Here is a 13,919-nt window from a genome sequence, read left to right on the forward strand (position 1 = left end):
TTGGCAACTCTTACAAGTCTGTACATAATCAGTTACAAAACATTGGTAATTATTAATCTCAAAATAAAAGTCATTATAAAAATATTTCATACGCAAAGATTAGGCAGACATACACTCAATTTAATGTACACACATGTATATCATCGAATGTTGGAGAACATTCCATTGTTAATACATACTTATTATTTGTTAACACGTCCATCTATTTCACCAGGAAATCGTGTATTTGAGATAAACATGTACGATTAAAATAATAGTGACAGCTTAAAGCTATAACAAAATCATAGAGATGTTATTTTATGGACTTAACGTCATAGTCCTATACATTTGTTAGAAATATTTAACTCATGCACACAAATTTATACACAACCCAGTTCACACAATAAGCAATGTGTGTTTCCACACCCTAACAGTAAATTTTCTTTTTAACTTTTTATAATATTAAAAGAGCAATGGAAGCCTTAACAACACTTCTGATCAGATTTATTTAAACATAATCGTGCCATCACTCCTATGAGGCCAAAACTGACTTCGCATTTGGGTTAGAACACCATTGAGGAGTAATTCTCGCAATTAAAACCAAGTCTAGACAATAATAAGACTACACCTATAAGGCCACATTTGTAACCGATTAATTTGCGACTTTCACGATCATTTATTATTTACCAATATTTTAAAGCTCAATACCGAAATGTTACATAAATTTTCTTTGGACTTAGCTGAGCCACACACTCGACCTCTTCAGTAAAAGTTGTTGGACGGAATATGTTCTGAGTTTATAATATGCAACACTTAAAATTGAATTACCAGTACACGCATACATGTAAAACGTCGAATACAATCATCGGAATGAGTGGTCAAAGTCGGTAGCTTCTTTCGTACATATGCTCTAACAATTTACATACTTGAGTTAGACCTGGAGAATCGTAATCTTGAAATACCCCATGCTGACCACAGGAATAAAATTGATATCAAAGAAAATACCTCCATGAATGCAGGGATTATGCTTCCAATGAAGAATATCCACCAGTAGAAGTCGCAGTCCCACTCAAACATGAGATAGCTGGCCATCATTATCGACGCAACTCCATGGGTTGCAATTGCTGTGTAACTTGTTAAGGAAAACATTCATCTGGACGACGGAAAATATGCTTAAATTTCATAAAATATTGCATAAAGTTGCCAGCACATACTAACAGCAATTAAAATTAATTTTAAGTGCGACGAATAAAGTATAATATTGACGCAGTGAGAATGAAAGTAATCAATTTAAATAAACAAAACCCTTCGTTCTTGGTGGGAGGAATTGGCAAGTTTATTAGAAACTACTGTAAAGATACAAGGATACAAATAATTGTCGTCATGGGCATAAAAGTAGAAATGCCAGATAAAAATCCAATGAGTTCGAAAACCACCAATCCAAGTGCAGCGATGTATCCTGATTTTATGCTGAAAAAAACAAGCGTTACAAAGGTAAATGAGAGTGCTTCCCATTTTGATATTAATACGGAACCTACTTTAGATCCTTGCTGCTAAATTCTGCATAGGAATATTTTGCGGGCATACAAGCTATCACGTTTGCCTCCTGTAAAATGTAATATAAATATTACTCCGAAATGACAACCAAAATGTCACATTTCATTCGTGATTCTCTTACTCTTGCATAAATAGCCACAATGGTGATGATTGTGTAAGCGCACAGCAACAAGAACCGCGCAGGAATGATTCCATCCGTGATCGACAACATTATTAATCATATCACGACGGCAAATTCAAGTGCTATGAAGTAAACAACCCCGATGAGCTACTTCCCGAATCCCTCGAAATGACATTTGATTGTAAACAAACGTAAGAGTTCTACGCACTGTTGCCAAAGCTTGCTGCTGAGTAACTGTTTATCTTTTATTGAAAACGTAAAAATGATTTTTTAAATGAAATTATCATTTAAAATAAATAAAAGTTATTATTTTTAGTTTATTTTTCAAAACAAATTTTATTTTTTGATAATTAACATAAAATACTGTCTACACTTGTGTACGTAGTGTAATGCAGCTATTTCAGGAATCAGTAGGCAATTATTAAGTGGGAAATTAGTTCAAATCTGTACAAATATTACTGATGTTTCACCGGTGTATAGAAACTATGACGATGTGGGAGTGATTAATGATTTGCTAAATGGTGTTGGTGTAATATTTAAGATTTTTCCTGTAACCGAAACAATCTTCTTTCATCCTTCAGTATGTAAATTACCCACCTAGACAATGCCGTGGTCCTTATTGACTTCACTAATCTTCTCAATGCCTCTCGCTACTCCTCTTCTGAGTCCCAGTCCTCAAGTCTTGAATTGTTGAAGTACCATTTACATGTAAATTGCTGCTCCATGCCAATAAAGTGTTAAATAGGTGATATTCGTAATAGTTCGCATACCCTTATTATATCACTTATGTATATGCTATTTTACGTCCGTTTATATAGCATATTAAAAATGTATGATTTTGTAGCTATCCAATAAGAAATTCTAAGTAGAGAATGGTACCGTGAACACTTTAAATTGTATTTCGTCAAACTGTCCCCTCTTTTTCCCTAAGTACAGACCACAAAGATAAAATAAGGGAGAGAGATTCTAGTGCAGATAGATACAAATTCTTTCCTCGAACAATCATAATAGTAAGAAACCGAAGACCTTAAGAATTATTGAAAACATTGAATTAATAAGTCGGAAAAAAATTAGACATTGCATGTTATCATCGTCAATTGCATTAGGAGTACTTATTGGTGCATGTGTATGTTAGCTGGTGGTTTTGAGTGTTTGCATGAGTGTGGGGTGTATGTATTCCTGCATGAGTGTATGTCATGTTTTGTTTGCGGATGGCATAAAATTGTGGCTCTTGCATGCGGTTTATTTCTTTCTTAATTACGGGAGGAGTCCTAACACCACATGCCCTTGGGGCGGCTTGCGGGGTATTAAATAGATGTGGTAGTAAATTACCTTCAAGATTATTATAAAATTTCCTGTACATCCTCAAAACACCCGTGTGCAAACTTTTCCGTTTCTTTCTGCTTAATATTCCACTATAACCATTAGCTAGGGAATGTGTCTCAAATTTAAGTGGTAGGTAAGTTGCTCTATGGAAGACGTATTAGAATCCTGAATACTTTTTTCCATCGGGGATGTGTGATAATTAATAATAGCAATTTAAGTGTTAAAGGAAGGTTGTAGAGGAATGATTTGTCGCCATTGAGCTACCCCTACAAATGGTATTAAAGGATTCACTTTGATTCCTTCTGCAGTGTTTGAAAACATGACATACACTGGAGTAGAGATACATAAATTACCTTGCTCACTGTGGCTTATTCTATAAATAGAGACACAATTCACCCTAATGTGTGAGGTATTGTTTAAGCTCCTACCGAATGGGTGGAGTTTTGTAGTACAGCTTAATGTGGCATCAAAGTAAACGAATGATGAATAATGCTTTTATATAGACAAACAAATTTTTATCCCAAATCAACACGATTTTATTTCTAAATCAAAGTAAAATCATTCTTTCACTAAGTTAAAGCCCCCCATACTGAGAACTCATGAATGTTAAATATACATTTTACTGGTCTTTGTATATATTTTACCTACTGTTTGTTGGATATTGCTCTGAACACATGTGACCGATCACTGTGCACTAATACAATGATCTCTTTTTGTGTACAGTGAGTGCTTATATGTTCAATGGATACCTCTAATATCTTTCTTCTTTTAATTCCTTGGAACTGATAAATCCTACTGCAGCATTCAGCCCAAATGTGGGCAATATGGGTCTGGGTAGAGCTGTGCTGAACACTATGGCATGTAACATTCACTTATATTAGAGGGAGGAGCCAGTTTCCTCCTCTGTGCTGCTGGTCGTCTCTCAAAAGATTTTCTATCCAAAAATAGATCTCAGAAAAAATGAAGCTCAGATTGTCAAGGTGCACTGCCAGGATTCCAACCAAGTTGGTTATTTCTTTGTGGTTGTAATTTGCTCTACTCAATATTTGCCCTATCACGCTACCTCCTTCCTTTTACATATATCTCAGAGTTGTGATATTTTTCTCTCCCATTATTTATTTTCTTTTTAGGTACGCAAATTCAACACTAAGTTTCCAAATCACCCAGCACTATCGTACATTATCCATTCCTTCTACTCATCTCTCACTCTGCTGAATTACTCAAAATTTGACTCCTATTTAAGTTCTGGCATTATATGTTACAGAAGATCATTCTGCAGCATTCGACCAATGTAGACCCAATGCTAAACCTATTTTCAAGCAGTGGGGGCTTCACAGAGGACCATTTTGTGTTATATATCTTAATGAAGTAATAGAAAAAAATGAACGTCACAAAGTATTAGACTCAGTCAATTGTCCCATAATTGTACAAATCGAATTTCATGGCTCATCCTTGAAATGACTTTGTCTAGCCCTGCGATTGGAATTATACCTGTTTCTCATACCTATCCATGATCTTTGGGACACATATTTATATCCATGAATAACATTTCAAAAGTTTCCTATCCGACTAGTAACATGTTATCATTATACACTGTAAGAAAGTATCTGATATAACAATATAAATATACCAATAACATGGAAATTATGACTCAATCGCCCACATCAATGATATATCTTAAGTTTTGGAAATGGTTGTCATTGGATTACTGCCCATTGTGGCTGCATAACATTATCTCAATTATAGTCCCTGGCTCACAAGGCCACCTAATTTATAACTGTCAATTTATTTCATTAAGCACTTAAATTTAATCTATATCTTATAAATATGTCACTTGTTCCCCTTACTTTGAGCATATACTAATGGCTACTTTAACCAATTAAATTTCACACACATCTTTATCAGAGTTGAGTCATGATATATCTATATATACACCAACCTTCGGGTTGATTATAGTTATATGTATATATATATATATTTATATATATATATACATATATATATATATATATATATATATATATATATATATATATATATATATATATATATATATAACCATAAACACAGTAATCAACCCAAAGGTTGGTGTATATATCATGACTCAACTCTGATAAAGATATGTGTGTATATATATATATATGTATATATATATATATGCATATATATATGTATATATATATGAATATATATATATATATATTCATATATATATGTATATATATATATATATATATATGTATATATATATATATGTATATATTATGCCAGTTATGGTTTCTCAGGAAGATCTGGCGCCTGAAAAATCACATAGCTTGGGTGGAGCTGCAGGTGCCCAGAGACTTGCCCGGGAAACCCGGGCCCCTCCGATCAACAGTCCAACGCTCTATCCCCTGGACTACCGCGACCTGTATACATATATATATCTATATATATATATATATATATATATATATATATATATATATATATATATATATATATATATATATATATATACATGGATATCCCCTCCCCGGACTACAACCTTGACGTGGCAGAAGGGCTTGTGCATTCTGATGACCCCTAGAGCTGTGCTGGCGGGAGTAATAATAATTGCTGCTGGTAGGGTCACCCATGCCAGATAGGTCGAAGGTTAGGACCCAGACGAAAGGTAGTCCACAAAGCATCTGTTCCTCAGTGAGGCGGCTGCAATGGCGTCTGACCCCAGTGGGGCGGCCAGTAAGTGATGGTGTCACGTTAAAAACACTATTGAGGAAGGCAATGGGAAACCATCTCAATTATCATTCCCAAGATTAACATGATGGTCTATACAGAGATTTTGAGTCCTGGCAACTACGGGGCTCGGCCCAATCGGCCACGTGTTGTGCCCGGCAGCGGGGGAGGCAAGGCTCCCACGAAACCCTTGCAAAGGAAAACCAGCAGCAGCAGGATAAAATATGCAGGAGAAGAAGACCTAATTAGTTAGAATAGGAACGTGAAATGTTAGGACAATGATGAGGACAGGGAAATTGGAGAATGTTGAGAGGGAGATGGAAAGGGGAAATATCGATATTTTAGGTTTATGCGAGGTGAGATGGAAAGATAGCGGGGATTACTGGAGTGATAAGTATAGAATAATATACAGCGGTGGGGACGAGAGCCAACGAGGGGTTGCCATAGTATTAAACGAAGAGGTAAGTAGAAGCGTAGTCGGCATAGAGCAGGTAACGGATAGATTATTACTAGTAGAGATAAAAGCAGAACCGAGGAACTTGGTTATTATTCAGGTATACATGCCACCAGAGGTCGATAGCATATACGATCAGTTAGAGGACATAATCGCGTGTGTTCCTGCAGGGAAACATTTGATAGTGATGGGTGATTGGAATGCGACGGTAGGTGAAGGAAGAGATGGTGATGACGTCGGGGACTACGGTTTAGGCATGAGGAATGACCGTGGGGAGAAAGCAGTTGAGTTCTGCAGGAGACAGGGGCTAGTCATCACCAACACCTGGTTTAGACACCACAAAAGACGCCGGTATACACAGAAAATGCCAGTTGACTCAGAAAGGTATCAGATAGATTATATCCTGATCAGACATAGGTTTAGGAACATTGTGATAAATTCGCACAGCTTCCTGGGAGCGGATGCGGACTCTGACCACAATTTAGCTGTTATGAAATGTAGCGTCCGTTTCAAAAAGATGAGGCAGGGGCGGAGGGTTGGAAACTGGATTGGAACCGTTAACACTAAATTGACTAGGAAACCATGGATCACGGATGAGATGATTACAAAGATGGGTGAGCAGAGAAAATGGAAGTATGTAAATACAGAGTTAGGCAAAATGAAGTACAAAGAATTGAACAATAAATTGAGGCAGTCAACAAATAAAGCAAAAGAAGGATGGTGGAGTACCCAGTGTGAGGATATGGAAGGGTTGCAGAGGAAGAGTGAAATTGGTGCGCTGTACAGCAAAGTTAAATCTTTATCGGGAAGTAAGAAAGGAAGGTTGATGATAGCAGTTAGACACAAGGCGGGTAAGAAAATAGTCGACGCAGGAAAGATCCAAAGGAGATGGCAGGAATATATAGAAGAACTGTATAGTAAAGAACTTAGACCAATAAAATTAGACATAAAAGGAAGAAGACGTAGAGGAAGACAGCTTAGGTCCAGGCATACTCGACGATGAGATAGGAAGGGCATTAAGGGAGATGAAACTAAATAAGGCCGTGGGGGTGGATAACATTCCCACTGAACTATTAAAATGTTTAGGAAAATTTGGGAGGAAGAGGCTATATGGGCTCATTCGTAGTATCTATGAGGAAGGAATCTGGTCGGAAGACTTTGTGAGATTAGTTTTAGTTCCTATTCCGAAAAAGGTAAAGGCTACATCATGTGAGGACTATAGGACAATTAGTTTGATATCCCACGCAGCTAAAGTTGTTCTTAGGATAATAAACAAAAGGATAGAGAGTAAGGCAAATGATTACTTGGGGGATGATCAGTTAGGGTTTAGGAAGGGGAGAGGTACGCGTGATGCCATTGCAATAATGAGATTATTAATCGAGAGGAATATAGAACACAGCCAGGATGTATTTGCCTGTTTCGTAGATTTCGAAAAAGCGTTTGATAGAGTGAATTGGGAAAAACTAATGAGTATATTGCAGAAAATAGGAATAGATTGGAGGGAAAGGAGGCTAATCCGCAACCTGTACATGTCTCAGACTGCTCAAGTGCGAGTGGGGAACGGGGAGTCCGAATGGGCAGTGTTAGGAAGAGGTGTAAGACAGGGTTGCCCATTATCACCGTTGCTGTTCAACCTGTATGCAGAGGAAATGATCAAAGAGGCATGGGAAGAACTGGAGGTAGGAATGAAAGCGGGTGGGGAATTCGTAAAATCAGTTAGGTTTGCTGATGACCAAGCTTAAGTTTGTCAGTCAGCCAAGGGGTTGCAAGCATTGCTGAGTGAATTGGAAATTCAGTGCGACAGGTATGGGATGAGAATCAATATTAATAAAACAAAGGTTATGCGATTTTCTAGAAAGAAAAAGGATTAGCTAAACATTAAAATAGGAGGGCCAAAACTGGAGCAGGTAGAACAGTTTACGTATCTCGGTAGTGTTTTGGACCAACATGGTCAAAGTAGTAGGGACGTAAGGAGAAGAATTGCGCTAGGCAAAGAGGCTTTCACAAGGAGGAGGGAGTTGATGACGGGCACGTTGAGTAAGGATATTAGGAAAACTCTTAAAAACTTTAATATGGAGCGTAGCTATGTACGGTGCAGAAACATGGTCATTGAAGCAGGAGGATAGACGTAGACTGGAGGCTTTTGAAATGTGGGTGTGGAGAAGAATGGAGAAGGTGAAATGAACAGAGAAGAAAACAAACGAGGAAGTACTTGGTATGGTGGGACTAAGGGAGGGGTTTGTTGGGAGAAAACCTTTGGAGGCAGGAAAAGTGGATGAAGGGGGTATTGGCCGGCAGTGGGATGTTGAAGACTGTAATTGAGGGGAGAATGTTAGGCAAACGAGGAAAGGGAAGGAACAGGATAGGGATATTGGACGGGATGAAGGGTGGAAGAAAGTACTCAGAGATGAAGAGTGACCTGGTTTCGAGTAGGATGCTCAATTTTGTGTTTTATTAGGAGTCACAAAATGTTTTATTTAGTAGCTTTGTCCATCCAAAAACCTACCTTAACCGGTAGATTACCTAATAATAATAAGAAATGGATATAAATATTAATACATCCCGTGCAATCGTAATGTGATCGTTAGAAACACCACATGAATCACCATGACTCCACGAATTATTTGCCTTGGGATGCATGCCAAGCATTTATTTGAGTATATTGATGGAATTAACATATGTGAACATATTTACTTATAAAATGACTTTGTCCGTTCCAGAAACCCTAATTCTCATTGGATGAAGTTGTGTCCATAGTTTGTTCAGGATTAACACCCGAGTCATCCACTAAAATATCAGACTTCTCGATTACGTTAAAAATTTCATCCTCAGTCTTCGTCATTTTGGACCCAATTGCAGCAAGATTGTCCGTTACGTTTAAAATCATTTTTGCAACTTTTTCAATTTTCTGAAATGTAATCAAATTTTAAAATTTATTTAACATACCATATGAACATAATAAATTTCATTTAAAGGTATACGAATGTTTAGATTGGTACGATATATACCAATCAGTCTAAACATAATGTCAAACATTGAACTTACTGAATATGCAGAACTGTATAGACTGGAACGAGCACAGTTAAACTCTTCGTCGGTGATTACTAAATTACTGCTCATATCTTCGGAATGTCCTATATTCAAGATAGATGCCCAAATAAGACTTCCGGTTTGAAAGTAAACCGAAAAACGTTTTTGTTTCTCTGTCACCTTAACAAAATTAAACGTGTGGTTGGTATATCACCTTCCCTGAAATCAGAGAGATTGATATAAACTAATTAAATTTAATTGTTGATGATTATAGAAATAATTTTCGCCACACAATTGAATGTGATCACCTAACGGAACAAACAAACTCTACTTAAATATAAACATTGAATTACCCCGCGTAATTTCTCAAACTGTAAACATTTGCCAACCAGACATGTGACTGTCGCCTAGAAAGGATTTAGAACGGAAGAATGTTTAGGTGCGCAAGGGTTGCGGAGTGATATACTTAGTTTCGAAAGCACTCATAAACACTGATTTTTCCTGTTTTAGCAGCAGGAAAGGAGGAGAAATATGTTCCCTGATCGTTCTTGATTAATTGAATTTATTCAATAAGGTAAGAAAAGGCTATTATTTGGCTGCGTCGCAATGGAAGTAGAAATTTGAACTCTAGCGTGCAGGTTGAAAATTGTATGTTGCTTATGCTCGTTAAACTCATCTAATTTTTGCAAACTGTTTTGATTTACATTGGTTGATAGATTGTTTTGCATGAACAGCGGAGCGTAGAGACTTATTCTATGGCTGAATCCGTCGTTCGTTTTTGTAATCAAGTAGATTACCTGTGTTTAAGAGTATAAAAAATTGTATTTGCTATTTTACCGCATTTGATATTCTGTTTTCCATTTGTTTAGGATACAACAACCAATTAGTATGGCAGAAGATGGAGGTATCCAATGGTTGTATGAAATACTCCAAGATACTCAATTGGAACAATTCTATTCTAGGATTCGAGATGACTTACAGGTTTGATCAATTTTCATATTCTGTCAATATATATTTGCAGTCGAATGCGTCTAAAAAATTATGAAATTATTGCAGGTTACAAGGCTCTCGCATTTTGACTACGTACAACCGGATGATTTGGAAAAAATCGGAATGGGGAAGCCCGGTGCTCGTCGTTTGTTAGAGGCTGTAAAAAAGAGAAAGGCTTCTATAAGGAAGAAGAGTATTCTAAATAAGCTAATTCCATCATCCAAACAGGGAGCCCAGCCTAAAAAGTCATCTTCTCCTGAGCCCTCTTGCCCTAGTTTAAGTTTAACATGTTTAATTCAAGAAAAGGTGAATTCACCCGTCATTGTCATGCACTAAATAATTGTTATATTTTTATTTTATTCATTCTCAACTTGGAGCATTCACGATCATGTTTCGTTTACATGCATGTCTTTTCTCTGCAGGATGTCGTGTTGGGGAGAAAATTAGGGGATGGATCGTTTGGTGTAGTCAGACGCGGCGATTGGACCACTCCAAGTGGTCGGTTGCTGCCAGTCGCGGTGAAGATCTTGAAACAAGATGCCCTTCACCAACCTGGTGTACTGGAAGACTTCGTTAAAGAGGTCCAATCCATGCACCAGCTCAATCACCCTAACCTTATCAGGTATGTCACTCACAGCTATATAAAATAAGGATTTGTATCGCAGGAGATGGGCTCGTGGGAGATTTTAAGATTTTACTCCCTTTCCTTGAAATTTCAGCGTTTATATTTATGAATTTGTCTCACGTACAGTTATTTTTGACATCAAAGTTGTTATAATATAAGTCGGAGCCCTTTTATTATATTCTAGAACAGTTAAGTTTATATTATTGTATTATGGGAATATGAGTGATGAAGATGAGCTTCAATATCCTGAGCACATTCCCCAAATGTTTGTTACTCTAAAATAAAAAAAACGTGTTAAATGGTGCAGAAAAATCATATATTTGAAGTGCTGTGTTATTCCTCACGGAATGCATTATAATCATTATGATTTTGGTGATTGTTGAGGTAGCATTTATTTCAGTTATATCCAAATACATGGTGGATCAGTTTTCTGTTTCCTCAGTGATTATTTGTAATAATAACTTATGAGTGCGGACAATATATATGTATATATATCCACAAGTGCTTGATATACCGCAGAGATATGTGCATATTGGCTACGCAACAAATGATAATAGAATTTTGGACCGCGTTGTGGGGCAATGACCCTCTCCTTACTCATCCCGCATCTTCTGATCAGGCTCTTTGGTGTCGTGCTGTCTCATCCAATGATGATGGTTACGGAATTGGCCCCCCTCGGAAGTTTGCTGGATTACTTGAGGAAGCAGTGTCGCCATACTCCACTGACAAGTGAGTGGGATTATTTCCTGCTTTTATGCAAGTACATAGTTTTAGTTGCGGTGTGGTTATCACAGTTTACACAATTCCACATAAGTGTAAAAGGGCTAGGTGAGGCAGATTTGCCTGGATAGGAGTTTGTTGTACGATTTTGAAGTTGCTCTTGATGAAGTTTACATGGATTCTCCATTCTCTCTCTCTCTCTCTCTCTCTGAATGTATCTGCCTGGCAACTCATTTTAGCTGGAATGTATTTTCATTAATTTTGAAACTCAAATATTCATGTTTTATGATTCGGGGGGCGAATTAAATGAAATTTGTGGTGAGTGTGGGGCTCAGCGTTTTGGCACACCGTTTATCGGCCGCGTTTGCTCATCAACAGGATTATCACACGGGCGTCGCGCACCACGATGGCGATGTCTTGTATTTGTATTGAAAGAGATGCGTAATGCAGGTTGACTTACCCTTTGTCTTGCAGCCCTCTGGGATTACGCCGTTCAAGTGGCCACTGGCATGGCATATTTGGAAACAAAGCGCTTCATTCACCGGGACCTCGCATGCCGAAATGTTCTCCTTGCATCCAGTGATAAGGTAATTGGTGAATTAGCATGCCATCGCCTATATTTTATCTGTCAATCTATTGTTTATGGTGTGAGATGCACCAGTTGGAGCTGTCATTTTTGCCTTTTTGTACTTCATTCAGCACGGATGAGTGAATGGATTGCATGCAGCAGCTGGGAAATGCTCTCGTTATCCATAATCCCATTTGTAATATGTTTTCAGGGCACTGACCTTTGGCTGTGCCAGTAAACGGTGTGTTAGGCATAATGCAGAGCAGTTACAACTTGACAGTGACAGAGCCAGGGCTCCCCAAACTTTTTGTTCCATCTCCATAGAATATTTGCCTTCTTCTTGGCACCCAGATTAAGTATTTAACGAATACAATAAATAACTTTTTGCAGCTCATGTTTGTTAGCAATAAGGGCTCTGCATACCAACCTAACAAAAGAATGTAGTTTCCATATCTTATAAAATCCACTCTATGACATTAACAGAAAAAGGAGATATTTTCTTTTGTTAATATATTTTTAAAGAATAGTAGCAAAATGATGGGTGGATGGAAATTTGCCTATAGTTCTCAAACACTCTATGCCATAATACATAAAATACACATTATCTTTGAAAATATAAAGTAAACTATATTAGATGAAAAATCCTCTTAATGTCATTAGTATAAAGCGACCCCTGGAGAATTCTTATTGATGCCTTGGGGTCAATATCGACCACTTTGGGGACCCCTGATTTAAGCAAACGAAGATATTATGAAAGAACTTCAACCCTTAGATTTGCCGATAACTGGGTGGGACATTGCAAAACAGAGCGTTGTTCAGACAATCTTTCAGGTTTTTAGTGTTGGTAGGTCTGGTGGTATACTGATATCCATAGGCTCTGGGCATTGAGTGATTTGTGTTGATGGGGTGAGCCTTGAGGCAGTGTTGGCCACCAGTCTCCTCAAATGTTTGTAGTTTGGCGCATTCCTGTGTTCGGAGCCATTGACCATTGTTGCTAGTCATTCTCACGTGTTCTTTCTGCATCCGAAATAGCTCTGAAACTGAAACCATAATTTTTTGGTCGCCCATTCCGTGTGTTTGTAGTTGCAGCCTTCACGCCCTCCTGCCAGCGCTCATGAAGCAAACTCAAATTATTTTTGGAGTGTGCATTCCATACCGTTTGTTGCCATATGATTTTCCGAGATGATTATTAGTTTTCATAAATTTGTGCGAGTGACCTTAGAGAAAACCTGGCGCCCCTTCTTTATAACATCTGAGGCATGCCATAATTATGCCAGTGTCTCTGTAGTCTCTTATGCATTAATGATATAAGTTCCCTTGCAAGCAGCTGCATTAGTTTAATTGCTAATAGCCCTTGAGTTAATCAGGGATTCGAACAGATTTTGGATTGGAGTTAAGAATAAGATTTAAATGAAATGTGCAGTGATGCACTACAGTGAGTGGGCTTTTGTAATGAAAGGAATGACTTTTACGAAGCATTAGGTGGAATTGATTAGGTTTACCCATAAGGCTTGGAGTGCTTTGGATTCACTCTTACTTTGAGTAAGAGCCTTTGAGGTTGCACATTAGAGAAAATAGAGTGCACATTAGAGAGTGTGGGTTCTCCTTTAATTACTGCACTCCGCAGGTTGCTACATTATACATGTAAAGAACATGTCGTTCAGAAGTGTTAAGCATCATCTAAATCACATTTTAAGTATGTCACAAGTATTTGCCACCCATCAGAGGAGGATTGGAGTTTGGAGAAAATCTTTGGAGTGTGTGAAACATTGGTATGTGAGGGAAATACGTGTGGTGGTGTTGTTGGGGTGGCTGGGATGCAAGCCCCGTCCGG

The 13,919-nt window shown here is 37.7% G+C and overlaps 1 protein-coding gene and 2 long non-coding RNA genes across 3 annotated transcripts in view; 1 reads left to right on the forward strand and 2 right to left on the reverse strand.

The window, feature by feature from the left end:
- LOC139689706 (uncharacterized) lies at positions 1-1,849 on the reverse strand. The gene is made up of 4 exons (XR_011701350.1): positions 1,658-1,849; positions 1,518-1,585; positions 1,349-1,449; positions 1-1,103 (listed from the first exon to the last, which is right to left on the reverse strand). It is a non-coding gene; the product is annotated as an uncharacterized lncRNA (long non-coding RNA).
- Positions 1,850-8,695: 6,846 nt separating this feature from the next.
- Positions 8,696-9,600, reverse strand: LOC139689707 (uncharacterized). The gene is made up of 3 exons (XR_011701351.1): positions 9,536-9,600; positions 9,198-9,401; positions 8,696-9,060 (listed from the first exon to the last, which is right to left on the reverse strand). It is a non-coding gene; the product is annotated as an uncharacterized lncRNA (long non-coding RNA).
- Positions 9,601-9,627: 27 nt separating this feature from the next.
- Ack (activated Cdc42 kinase) overlaps positions 9,628-13,919 on the forward strand; it is a 95,169-nt gene continuing 90,877 nt past the window's right edge. The window contains exons 1-6 of the mRNA XM_071586911.1: positions 9,628-9,756; positions 10,052-10,163; positions 10,239-10,478; positions 10,595-10,794; positions 11,417-11,526; positions 11,992-12,104. Of these exons, the coding sequence (XP_071443012.1) occupies positions 10,071-10,163; positions 10,239-10,478; positions 10,595-10,794; positions 11,417-11,526; positions 11,992-12,104 (756 nt within the window). The 5' untranslated portion in view covers positions 9,628-9,756; positions 10,052-10,070. The remainder of the gene's footprint in view (positions 9,757-10,051; positions 10,164-10,238; positions 10,479-10,594; positions 10,795-11,416; positions 11,527-11,991; positions 12,105-13,919) is intronic.

The sequence above is a fragment of the Hetaerina americana genome, unplaced genomic scaffold (assembly GCF_022747635.1).
Source record: "Hetaerina americana unplaced genomic scaffold, ioHetAmer1.1.p SCAF_27, whole genome shotgun sequence".
NCBI lineage: Eukaryota > Metazoa > Arthropoda > Insecta > Odonata > Calopterygidae > Hetaerina > Hetaerina americana.